The sequence below is a fragment of the Dermacentor albipictus genome, chromosome 5, assembly GCF_038994185.2.
Source record: "Dermacentor albipictus isolate Rhodes 1998 colony chromosome 5, USDA_Dalb.pri_finalv2, whole genome shotgun sequence".
NCBI classification, from domain to species: domain Eukaryota; kingdom Metazoa; phylum Arthropoda; class Arachnida; order Ixodida; family Ixodidae; genus Dermacentor; species Dermacentor albipictus.
This window is the reverse complement of record NC_091825.1, coordinates 81,020,780-81,033,946: the sequence shown is the minus strand read 5'-3', so window position 1 is coordinate 81,033,946 and position 13,167 is coordinate 81,020,780. Positions and strand designations below refer to the sequence as shown.

General features: G+C 42.6%; 1 protein-coding gene across 2 annotated transcripts in view; it reads left to right on the top strand.

Annotated features, from left to right (window-relative positions):
* spel1 (DNA mismatch repair protein spel1) overlaps positions 1–13,167 on the top strand; it is a 103,092-nt gene that overhangs the window by 60,445 nt on the left and 29,480 nt on the right. For both annotated transcript variants that reach the window (XM_065442890.2, XM_065442889.2), the window contains exons 15-21: positions 1,739–1,853; positions 3,299–3,354; positions 6,109–6,198; positions 8,735–8,906; positions 10,458–10,586; positions 11,336–11,431; positions 12,312–12,376. In XM_065442890.2, the coding sequence (XP_065298962.2) occupies positions 1,739–1,853; positions 3,299–3,354; positions 6,109–6,198; positions 8,735–8,906; positions 10,458–10,586; positions 11,336–11,431; positions 12,312–12,376 (723 nt within the window). The remainder of the gene's footprint in view (positions 1–1,738; positions 1,854–3,298; positions 3,355–6,108; positions 6,199–8,734; positions 8,907–10,457; positions 10,587–11,335; positions 11,432–12,311; positions 12,377–13,167) is intronic.

The window sequence follows — 13,167 nt, the reverse complement described above, 5'->3', positions numbered from 1 at the left end:
TCCATCACTGAACCAGCAATGGGCATCGATTCTTACGGCGATTGTTTGTTTCACCTGGTGTACCATCTTCGCTTTTAAAGAAATGACGAAACTTATTTCTGGAACGTCCCTCGTACGTGTATAAAAAAAAAAAAAAATTGGCAGTGGCTTAGCTCGGCTATGCCAGGGTATTCGTAGCAAAAGCTAAGGCATAGCATGGTTAGCCTTGGTTAGTCTTGACTGCAAGTCCAGGTTAGTGTGGTTGTCTAGCTGTGTTACGGCGTTTAGCCAGTCATTCGGCACGCTGTTCATCTGTTTCCTGGGCGATTCGTTTCCTCGTGATCTCATTCTGATGCCGATTGTCGATGTCAGCCTCCTCCTGCTTATCAAAATTGTCGCCGTCCATACTGCCACCTCAACTGTGGTTGCGGCACATGCAAACTCTCCTTTTCAATACTCCGACATGTTTTCAGACATGCGATGCAGCTGGCGAAGCGAGCGGAGGCGAGTACAACGACGAGGAATGCGGTGTGATGTCATACCAAACGGCAGCGGCAGATAGGCGAGGCGCTGCTTAGCGGCGGAACACATCTGGCTCGGTTCTAGTAGTGGCGCATGCACAGTAGGGACTAGGGAGCGAGAGAGAGAAACATCCACGGTGAGGCGCGCATTGTGACGCCATGGGCCTCCTCAAAGCACTGCCACGGCGAAATCGCAAGTTCGCGGCCAGTAAAGCTTTCGCTTTAATAGAAGCACAATGTTTACAAACACCTAACTCTGCACCAAAAAAACAGATATCGCAGTTCTGTAAACTTGGCGCGTCGCTATTTCTGGCGTGCGTCTTGGCCGTGACTGCACATGGCTGTAAGCGTGGCTGAGTGCATATACATCCGTGCACCCTGCTTTAGAGGTGATCTGCCGCGTGTGCAAAAAAGTGGGCGTGCCGAGATGGCGTGCCATCATGTAATCTGTCTTGTCGCGTATTTAGTATTGGAGCTTGTGTAATCTTGAGTTTTGGCGACCCATTGGAATGAGATGTAGACGAAGCATTCGCTCCCTGTGCCTTTCGTGATGGTGTTCTAGTACGGCCAACGCTATCAACCACGGAGGCGGAGTGCATGTGAAAGCGTGGCTGGCTTTGCTTAATCCGTACCACCGATGTTAAGATATCGGTGACATTGCATGAAACCGTATCTTTCATCGCCGATTCCCAAATTCATCAAGATGAATTGTTTTCACATTGAAATCACCTTTTTTTGATTGCCCTATAATCCAGAAAATTCTGCGGCCCCTTTCCTTGTAAGAAAAATAATCAGTGACTGTGCTTATTTGCATAAAGGGTTGAATTCCAACATAATGACATTTTGATTTAACGAAGCAAATTGCTGATTTTACAGGCTTTATTATATCGAGGTTGAACTGTATTAATTTTGTTGCTTTAGGTGTATTATTAGGTGCAGATTACAGAATTGTGCTATTGTTTTTCATTGCCCAGTTACAGAGTTATAAGCTTAACAGTGTTGTTTTTATAAATTTTGCAATTCTCAACAATTTTATCTAAAAAAGATGGCCTAAATAAAATGTCCGCTTCCAATAGTAACTATATTTTAAGCTTTTTTGTTCGAACGTAAAAGTGTCATTGAATTCGGTGCAGCAGCGCCTGAGAAAAATTATTTCTCCTTTATCATGCATTTATATAGAAGCCCCCGAGCTAAACCTTCCTCTTAAGCCTGACCTCGGTGCTCCTTCACTCGTGCAGGAGTTGGAGGGAGATTTCAGCAAGTACCTAGAGATGGTGGAAAGCACGCTGGACTTTGAAGCTGTTGAGCAGCGAGACTTCCTGGTGAAGCCAGAGTTTGACAGCGAGCTCCAAGGTCAGTCCATGCTTGGGGTCCTGTTGCTTAGGGGACGCTTGATTATGCAGCTGATTACCCAGAAGTTGTCTAAAATCTAATACCGTATTTACTCGCATAATGATCGCACTTTTTTTGTCAGAAAAATTGACGCAAATTCAGGGGTGCGATCATTACGCGGGGTTAAATTTTCCGCGAAAAAAAAAATTTTTTTTTTTCGTCCCGCGTTTGCTGCGGGATGCGAGATTGCGGGTGCGGGACACCAAAACAAAAATGGCGGCTGGCGGAGCAAGCCGAACGCGCCAAACGCGATTTTTTTTTCTTCTCGTGAGTACATTACGTGCATTGAAACAGTTTCTTCCGTATCAGTGATGAATATTATCGTTAATATCGGCAAGTTTGCGGCAATAACGAAGCCATGTCCACTTTGAGGGGACAGAAACAGGTGGGCGCGCTTAGCTGCCAGTGACATAGAAACACATGACGGGCATGCTGCGGAAACTGCGGCATCTGTCTTCACTACTATCCTAATACGGCACGTTTCCGCTAAGGGTGGGCGAATATCTTAGCTGTGTTACAAGCGTCGGCGTATGAATAGGGTACACTTTTAACGTATCAGAGTAAACGTGGCTACTGTCATTGCCGCGCGCGATTTGTTGCGTGCTCACGAGTGCAAAAGCAGATGAAAAGAATCGAAATGCGCCTTTATTGTTTTTGTTGACATCAGCCATTACAAAGGCAACCCATAATAAAGGCAAGTTTGGTTGTACCTCATTTTGTCATGGAAGTGCGGAAAGTGATGAAAGTAATGAAATGAGGCATCTACTTAAGAATGTTTAGTGCGTGCAGGCCGCTTGGCTTGTCTTAAAGAGTCGTTTGCGTAGCATTCGACAGGTGGCAAGCGCGATCATTATTCGCTAGACTTAGCACACGATGTATGGCTGCGGCAAGTTCGGGGTGCGATCATTACGCGGGAAATAAAAAAAATCGAATTTTGACGACAAAATTTAGGGGTGCGATCATTACGCGAGTGCGATCATTATGCGAGTAAATACGGTAAGTTGACCTGCCACAGGGACTGAATGGCTATAGCGTTCTGTTAATGAACGCGAGGTCACGGGTTCGATTCCCGGCTGCGCTGAACTTAAAGAAAATAAATGAAGCTCCCTTAATGCTGTCAGTTTGTCAGACAATTCAGCTTAACAGAGCCATCTGGTGTAGAGTGGTGCACAAAGAGATACCATTCCCAGATGCCTAACGTTTGTGTAGCCTTTTAGGACCAAATACTCATGCTGAAGACTTAAGGTCTTCTAGCTGTGAGCCACTTGAAGAGTTCCTACATGTCTCGCTTGTTTTCAAGCTTGTTTTGCAATTACTGCAGTGCATCATGAAAGTATTATGGATGTTACTGGGGGGAAACATTGGGAAGTGCAGTGGTGCTTGACCTTGCATTTGTCTTTTTGCAGCGCTTCACGAGGAGTTGGAGAAAGTGAAAAGTGAATGCGAAAGCTACCTCAGAAAGGTTGGTGCAGGACGCAGAAATGCGCATTTCATTTGGTAGCAGTTCTGAACCATCAGTGGTTGTAGGAGCAACCATTGTACACCAGTAAAGTGAGCAGGCAACAGTAAGGAATATCGTTGGGCAAGAGACGGACACTAGAGTGATAACGACAGATAGGTGCTGTAGCTACTCTTGGTGGAAGCCTGAGAATTCACTGGAGCTCAGGCCATAAAACGGCATCGCACTTGCCCTCCATGACTACTATGACCTCCGTACTACTATGACTTTCACGAGATTTCGCACGACTCAGCACCATATGCGTCTGCGCGTACAGCCACCAGCGTTTCTGGCGCTGTGCTAAGCTTGCTATCTATGCACCATGCCAGGAACACTGTCGGCCGTATTTTTCGAGAAGTTCAATGCAGACTCATGTAAAATCTCGCGAATGTGATAGTAGGTCTCCAAACAAGATTGTTCAAGAATACTGCCATTGTGTGCATGGTATCTGTGGCCAACGAAGCGCAAATGGCAGCGACAACGCACCGCTTAAATAATGAAAACTAATTAAAAAATATTTTCCCTTCTGTGAAAGTAAATTCTGCATGTCTTATATTTTCTTTTACAAATTGAGGCTTGCTACATTTAGATGCACTTTTGTGTTCTTACTTTGGTGCCTTAAAAAATGGCTACGATTTAGTTTCAGGGGTGCGTTAGAATAGGGTAAATATTATAGTTCACATTTAAAGGCAGTACAGTTGAACATTGATATATTGAACACTGATATAATGAAGGAAATATATGATTTCCTTGGCCATTCTTTATTTATATCGATTAATCTCCTGCTGTAACAAAATTGAAAACCCACTATCACTATAGCGAAGCTATATTTTTCAGGCTACCTTTTAAACGTAAAGAACTTGAGCTATGCTGCAAGGTAAACCGATTATATGTTTTGCTCTCTCCCTCTCTCTCTCTCTCTCTCTCTCTCTCTCTCTCTCTCTCTCTCTCTCTCTATATATATATATATATATATATATATATATATATATATATATATATATATATATATATATATATATATATATATATATATATGCATGCTTCTTTTTTTAGCTGCACCAGATTTAAAAAGGTTATCTGTAGCCAGTAGGGCAGTTCTAATCCTTGGTGTACATTACTCGGTGAGGCGGCTGCTACTCTACAAGAAATCAAAAACTTCATTGATTAATTCACCAAATTACACCAATTATCGTTTTAATTAATTACTTTTTGGCATAAAGTTCAATTTACAAATTGTAACCGGTGGGTTCACCAGACATATTCACTTGGAATGAATTCTTGGGACTATGCCGTTTCCATGATAATAATTTTCAGTGTCCTACGAAATCCATTGGCATTCCAGTTACTTTTGTGCTGCAATCCATAAAACAGTTTTAAAAAAATAGGTAGAACAATAGTGCATTTTTACCGCAAGTTTGACAGCGCATATCTTGAAACATGTGTCATCCTCAGGATTCGTTCAACGTCAATATGCCTTGCATACTTACTGTGTTGCTGTGCTGGCATAAGAGGCTAAATAGATAGATAGAGAAGCTCAAAATGCCTAGAGTAAAAAGAGAATGCTAATGGCCTTTTAAAAATACACCTCATATACTCTTATAGCAAAAATGTCAAATACAACCACTGACTCATTTTTCAGAAGCCTGATTTTTATGATCTACGCAATTATTCTGACTTTCAAGCAACATGTGTTGGTACCATGCTGCAATAAAAAGTTGAGGGACGCAGTCTATTGAATAGCACCTGAGCAATCAACGCTGTCCTTCATCCTGCTTTCAAACATCATGGATCAACTAGCTCGGTTGCACACCTTACTAAAATTTGTACTGCAGGATGCTGATCAGCACTGCATTGTGATGACAAAATTAGTGCTTTTGATTCTTTTGCATTGTGTCTATGGGAAAGAGAATAAAGGTACCCAAACTGCTTATCTTATCAAAGAGCTCATCTGAAAGAGTATGCTCTATTTGGGTTCTCCTAAGAGCTTCATTTTCTTCCAGTTTGTGCGGCTGAGAATGTGTACTGCATATTCTCGTCTAACGAAATGGCTCGGGTCATGGTTATGTAGGTTCCTACTGTTCTAGTAAATGCTATGCTGCAATGTGCCCCAGTGATGTGCGCTTGAAGATTAAAAAAAAAAACGAAACTGTTCTACTCAAATGAAAGTATTTTCACCCAAAAAAGTAGTTGGCCTTGAGACTATAACTACAAGGATAGTCATGGTGGCATGATGATAATCGTTACAGTGACTAATGATTATAATGGCATGACAATTACAGGAACACCAATGATAGTGTGAGAGCTCACATTGTATAACCAGTATTGACACTTGGCTAAAGATGGTTTTATTGTTCTTGGTATTTTTTCTGGCCAGGGGAACATGATAATGGTAAACGAGGGAACAATACTTGCAGCAGGTGCCATGAAATTTATATACAGTATTCAAGAACTCCTATCGCTGTTAAATATTTCATGATAGCAGTTTATCTTGCTCAACAAGTTGTTACTCTGCCACTTAAATAAAGCAAAAAAAAAGCCCAGTGTTTGAGGTTGCTTGGGCAAGTAACGTAAAACAGGCAAGTCATCTGCAGAGCCAGCGTAGTTGCAGCTGGATCATCTTGCAAATCTGTGTTTGATCACTCTAGCCCATTTGGGACTCGTGTGTGATGAAGTTCACCTTCAGTGTGTTTTCTTTCTTTTTTTTTCTCATCTCAGGCTGCAAAAGACCTAGGCCTGGAAGCTGCCAAGACCATAAAGCTGGAGACGAGTAAAGATTTGGGCTACTACTTCAGAGTAACCCGCAAGGTCGGAATGGTTACTGCTCATGCTCTATTTGTAACCAGTAAAGAAGCAAACCCAATGAAAGACCGATGCCAAACTGAAATGTGTACCATCACCACAAGCTGAGAATGGTGTGAAGCTTGGCTAGATGGTGGGAACATGATTAAGAAGGACTTAATCATACCAACGACTCGCAGAGGTCACATGACGAAATTAGTTGCAAATGGTTCCTTTGGTTGAAGAGCGACTTCTTTGTGTCATTTGCTTATGTCTTGATCTTTTCGTCAAGCTGCAACCTACTGAACCAGTCAACAGCACAGGAGCAGGATGTCTGCACATGCTGATGCCTACTTTATGTGGCAATGGCAGTGAGCAGGGTTGCGATCACACATACAGCGTGCTCTCCAAATGCTTGGTTTTGCAACTGTGTCACAAAGTAGGCCATCGAAAAATTTGTGAGAATGCTAGGACGAGCACAGCCAATAGACGAGCGATCGCAACCCAGGAAGTTTGCGTTGCCAATTTGGGCCTCAATTGGGACCAATACATTAACAGCGGCAAAGTGTTTCTGGAGCTTAAAAAATAAAAAAATTTATGCTGAAAATTTTCTTTTAAACTCGCAACATTTAATTTGCTCAGTAATGGCTATGCGTGAATATTAAAACAATTTAACAGCCTCATTATTTTTATTTTGCACTAGGCAGTATCGCACACAGACAGCATTGTTTGATGTCTGCTGCGTATTGTCTGCTACTGCCATGTTCACATCTTATCCACTACACTGTCACGTTCTCGCATAAGAACGTTCACTTGGGCCTGCACACGTGTCAACACCAGCCTGCTCGTTGCTTTTATGGAATGGGCAAGCACTCCTGGACGGAATATAGTGATGGCATGTAAAAGCTGTCATTGCACTGGCATTGCTGTCTGTTGTAAGTGGAAAGCGCTGCTGCTAGCCTACCACTGTTATATTACCTGGGCCGCTCCATACATGGGGTCTCTGACCGATGACTTGAACATTGATAATGTCACGTGGGGCTGAAGGTAGAACATGTTTCCAGAAAGACAAGCAACACTAAAATTGCAACGACAGCAGCGAGAACTGTCGTTGGCCGCCGAATTGAATGAAGGCCACTTGAGCCTGGTTGCTTATGTGTAGATGCATCAACTACTGTTGCAATATGGGCTTGTTGGTACGGCATCTGGAATACTTTGGTATTCCATGTGGACGAGGACACAAGAAGGCACATGATAGACACAGACGCAATGCCGTGACCAAACAGAATGAGCACTGCAGATGTTAAATAAACGTGACTTCAGAAAAATGGTGTGTCACTACATAGCTTGAATGCTAATCACATTACTGTTGACAGTCATTATGAAATTAATTTTGCCATATTTCTTTTATATCATCGTGTTTGCATCTTGATTTATTCTGATGGTGGTTGTAAGATTTGCGAGAATACACAGTCATTGACCAATTATTCGGACATGCCTGATAATTCGGACGCCATCATAGCACCACCGCGTACCCCATAGAACCAGTGTAATAGGACGTCTGAAATTTTTTATGCTGAAACCCTTCGACATCTGACTTATTGAACTGTTTACCCTAAGCGCAGGTCCAAAATAGCATAATTGTAGCCGCCACCACCATCAGTTTGGTTATCTTGTAGCCATGAACCTAGCGCTCTCGCATTCCAATCCACTGGCAAGTGTAGTAATCGTTTTGTGCTGCTGTTAGGCCTAGCTGCTTGGACATTCACCATCAAGCTTCTCGCTGTTTGGTGCCACTTTATTCATTTAAATGATTTACCGCTGTCGGCAACGGGCGCAAATTCTGCCTTCAATATCCTTGCCGACGGCGTCGAAGTGCAGAAAGCACAGCAATGGTTTAAAGCGTTGCTTAATGCTCCCGAAAATTAGCTTCATTGCAATGCAGCTGTGTTATGCAGTCAAACAGGCAGTGTATTGTGGTGAAGCATACCAAGAGTGCAAAGAGCCACTCTTACAGTACATAAAATATGTTATTGATATTAATTAAATGTGTTATAAATAAATAATACATGCAGGCACCTGCTATCTCTTGTCACGGTAAGAGCATTGAGATGCCTAGTAACTGTACTAGCTAGCCTTTTAAGTTCTTTCATATGTGGGTGCGGCGGTTTGAACACTTGAGGGCAATTAAAAGCCTGCATTCATTTTTTTGGACTGCCCTATTTTTCGGATGTTCTTGCGGTTCCTAGGGAGTCCAAAAATTAGATGTTGACTGTAATGTGAGTGGAAATAATACATGTTGAATGGACAGCTGCTCAGTCAATATTGGCACGTTACTTCACTTCCAATGGTTGTAACTTGGTTCAGTGTCACAATGTTCTCTACTTTTGTTCTTGCTCACTTATATATGTTTAATGTTTCCAGCTCTGTAGCAGCCACTGAAGAGAAAGAGAAGGATTGCTTCAGGATGCTAAACTTCATCAGTCTATCAATAAATAAATCACTCATGTGCTTGACATATTGATCACATTCTCAATGTATGTGTTTTTATTGTTGGTCACAGGAGGAGCCAGTATTGCGTTCGCGCACGGGATACACGACTATCGACACCAAGCAGAATGGCGTGCGCTTCCGCAATAGATCGCTGACTGAAGCCAACGAACGTTTTCTGGAGGCACGAAAGGCGTACGATCGTGCCCAGGAAGGAATCGCCAAAATGATAGTCGAAATCGCTGGTAAGCACATGGTCCTGCTATATGCATTTGCTGCTCTACATCATTGCTTCATCATTTCCGGCTTTCGTCATTGCTCTACATCATTGCTCAGTTCAGTCGCGCTTCTGTGCTTTGGAACTTCGTGTGTACCCTCCTTTTACAATGACCACGCCTGAAGTGTTTGTTGTAACAGTATGCACAGTTTCGAATGTATTCATTAAATCTGGATGCAGTTTTATTGGGCAGGGTTGGAAAATCGTAAATGCCATGAAATGTCATTAAAACTGATAGAGACTGTTGTACAGTCGAATCTCGATAATTTAAACTCGAAGCGGCCCGAAATTATGTTCAAAATAAAAGATGTGCGATTTAAAAAAAGGATTCTTGTTTTCGAAGTATTCATGCACCATAGAATGATGCACAAATGGTGCAAGTCGTAAAATATTGCGGCGCGCAAGCACACGGCTAGCGAGGACCATGAAACTGCCCATGCCAGCCAATGCTCGCTTCCTCATAACAGAAAACGAAACTTCAAGGAGCGTGCTAAGCTGGCGCCGGGCCGACAGCCTTCTAGTTTCTACACCTTCTCAATTATTCAAACATACTTGCAGCGGCTGTACGGCTTCCTGAGAGCCGTACAGTCACTGTGAATAGCTTTGCATTGATGCGATGCTAAACCATAACTTTGATGGCCAACAGTCAGCAAAACAGGGCTGGTTAGGCCTAACAGCCAAGGAAGGCATGGTAGTGGATGATAAACCGTTAGGGAAAGTTTGCTGCTCATCGGTGAGCGAGCTTCTGATCTTGCACACAAGCTGTACCGAGGATCACAAAAGCAATGAGCACGCCTGCCAAGTTCGTCTTTGCACTTATTGAACAGAAAGCATCAAGCTGAATTTGCGCAACACAGCATAAACTGTGTCTCGCATTCGAGGTTGCACTTTACAGCATTGCAGTGACACACGATGGGTAAATGCGAAACAGTCCCGTTGCCTCAACCACTGCAATATTTTAAGTAGAATGCTGCACAACAGTGGGCGAGAGCCTGTAAACAAATTTGCTGTGCTGCAGGAATTGAGAGATGTTGAACTTGCATTTTTTACATGAAAATACAATAAGCTATATACTTTGAAAATAAACTGACCGTAGGGGTGAACTTGTTTCCCTTTTTTTGCAAGTAAAAAAAGAAACTTTTTTTAGATTTGTTACGATCTAGCATTTATGTCAAGGTGTTTGAACTATTTTGCTTCAAGATTACTCGAAACTAATTACTATTTCTTTCAACTTCACTGAAGCAAAAAATTTATATTCTCACAAGCCCAATATTAATGCAGTGTGGGCCTGAAGGTAGCAGAAATAAATCAAATATGAATCCACTGTATGCCTTCCGTCTTCCTCATCTGTGTTTGTTGTAAAAGATGAGGAATTATAATCGTGCGTAAACCTTTCTCATCTGTACAGATCATCATCAGCTTGTTGCATCTTCTTTGTCGTCATAGCTCAAGCTTGGCTGAAACAAAAACAATTCCTTACAAAAGAAATAAGCTACTTCTTTAATGGCTGCTTTCCCAGCTGGCTACTGGGAGCCCCTGCAGCAGCTGTCGGAGGTCATCTCCCACCTAGATGTCCTAGTTGGCTTCGCCGTGGCAGCAGTGTCAGCCACCAACAAGCCTTTTGTGCGGCCCACCGTGCGGCCCAAAGGTGAGCAGCTGAGACATCCATTGATACGCCTGGATATAACAAAGTCGATAAAATTGGCACTTAATTATATTGAAATTTGTCTGCGTAGAAGTTTGACATTGCATTAATTAAAAGTACAGTCGCCACTTGAATTTTCTTGTACGGAATGGGCTATAAAAAATGTCTGAATAATCAGGCAGCTCAAAAAAACTAATTTCAGGGTCATTGAACAAAGTCTTGATGCTGTAGCGATGAAAATATTGCCGCAGTTTTTGGTTTAATGAAGTGCTTGCGATTCTTTGACACGCATATATAAGGTCTAATGTGCTGAAAATCTTCTACAGTTAAGCTTGATTGGACCTATGGCCGTAGTGATTACTGCGAGGTGAAGCGAACCTGTTTGCCTGGTTTTGGTGATTAATTCGCAAACCAGAGTGCTACAATGTAGCTCAAGTAAAACTCTAGCTTGGGCTAGTTGGTTCATGCTTGAATGTGTAAAGAGCAAGGGGCAATAGACCAGGACAGAAGAACACAAACGACAGGACTGGCGCCGGTCCTGTCGTTTGTGTTCTTCTTCTGTCCTGGTCTATTGCGCCTTGCTCTTTACTCAATGTAGCGCTGCTCTAGGCTGCGCGTGTCTTGTTTCTTATTTAATGATCACTTACTGATTTTGCACTCTCCCATTTTCTGTTTCCATAACCTCTATTTCTCTCTACGCTTTCGCATTACAAGTGCCTCAGCATCATTTGGAGGCATGTGTTTTTGTCCAGGCTCAGGTGTGATACGGATGACAGCTTTGCGCCACCCCTTAGTGGAAGCCCAAGGGGACGTCCTCTTCATTCCCAATGATGTGGAGATGCGCAAAGGTCGGTGGCTGCTCCTTTAGGGCTATGCACTGCAACTTATTACAGTAGAACCCCATTGCTGCATTTTTAAAGGGACTGTGAGAAAGACAACAAGAAAACGTACTCTTCGGGAAAATGTAGCCATGAGGAAGGGAACAAATTGCCACAGCACATCAAAAACAGTCCTAGTGACTGCCAGTGCAGTTATTAGATGTCTTGGTGCTTGTATTGTGTGTGACCATGCACGGCAGATGCACACGTGTATAATTGAGGGACATGTATGGCAAATACATTTGCACAGAGTCAGTTGCTTCTAGTTTGTAGATAGGGTATCACCAAAAGGGATAACAATACAATCAACTCTCGTTATAACAAACTAATGGATGTCACAAAGCAATTGATTCTCCTTAAAGTTTTATTAGAAATATATGCACTTAGATCTATGCATCAAGCAAAAGTTTCTCTAAATGAACATTGTGTCAGGCGAGCTGTACCTTTACACAATTTACTAGCTGTGTGGCCATTGTTTGTTGTTCACAGATGATTATGTGGTTGGTGTCTGCACTCTTAATAGGAATATTCACTGAGAAAATTGTAATAAGGTCTGTTTAAGAATGACAGCTCTACAGATATACAGCTGTACCATAAGGAAAGGTTGCGGAATGTCTGGTATCTTTTGATGCAGCTTTGCAGCGTGCGCATGTTTGGATAACCAGTTTCACAAAACCATCATGCAAAATGTTGTTTGCTTTAAGTCAAAGTTGTTCAACCTCCATGGTACAGAAAAATATGGCTGTATTTTCCAAATGCCTGTGTTGGCTGCACGGGCCCATAGTGTCATACACTGTGAGCAAGGCAGTCACTGCCAGCCTTCCTCTCCCTTGTTCTTTCTCCCTCGCAGGTTCAAGTTCTTGCTACATTATCACTGGTCCGAACATGGGTGGGAAATCGACATACATCCGATCAGTGAGTATTTTGATTTTCACTTAAACGGACCTTCAAACAATTTTGACAATTTTGTACAAACGTACGGAGTTAGGTTAAGTCCTCCCGATTGTCAAGTGACGCATTTAAGCACTTCACGTAAAGCGTGTAATGTGTTATAAGGCTTTAAAATATGTACATCGCTACCAATTGTAGCGCCGCTGCTACCCTGAGTTTTCACCCGTCCCACCTCAAGCGACGCGTGTTGCCCCTCTGACATCAGTAGGATGAGCTATTTGATTGGCTACCCAGGTTGCATCATCAATAATTTTTCCCACTTTGTGGTGAACAATTGTTGTTCATAATAATTGGAATGTTGGTTAATTTTTTTCTATAAAAAAACGTAACAGAAAGGGAACACATAATGACAATTTATCACTACGCTCAAGTACTTCCAGCATACAGCAAGGGTCATCTGCTTGTGTTGCAATGTGCTCTGTGTTGATGCGAGTTACGTAGTCAGTGTTGCTCTTGATCTCTCTTTTTGCGTGTACCATGGTTGTTGTGTTGTGGGCTGGAAATGTAGCAATCGGCAATATGTCAAGCTGCAACATCATGTCCCTCTGCAAGGTGGCAGACAAGTGGAGTGGCTGCAGCGAATTGGACTGTTGGTATCCGATCAGCACCAGCATTATACACGTTTGCAGTTGTCACTTCATGCTGAAGGCTTACTACCACAATAGAGTTAGCGTGTCCGGTATTTGGGTAAACAAAGTACAAATGGACTGGGCATTTTACAGTATGAGTGGAGGCACAAACATGAATGGCCTACA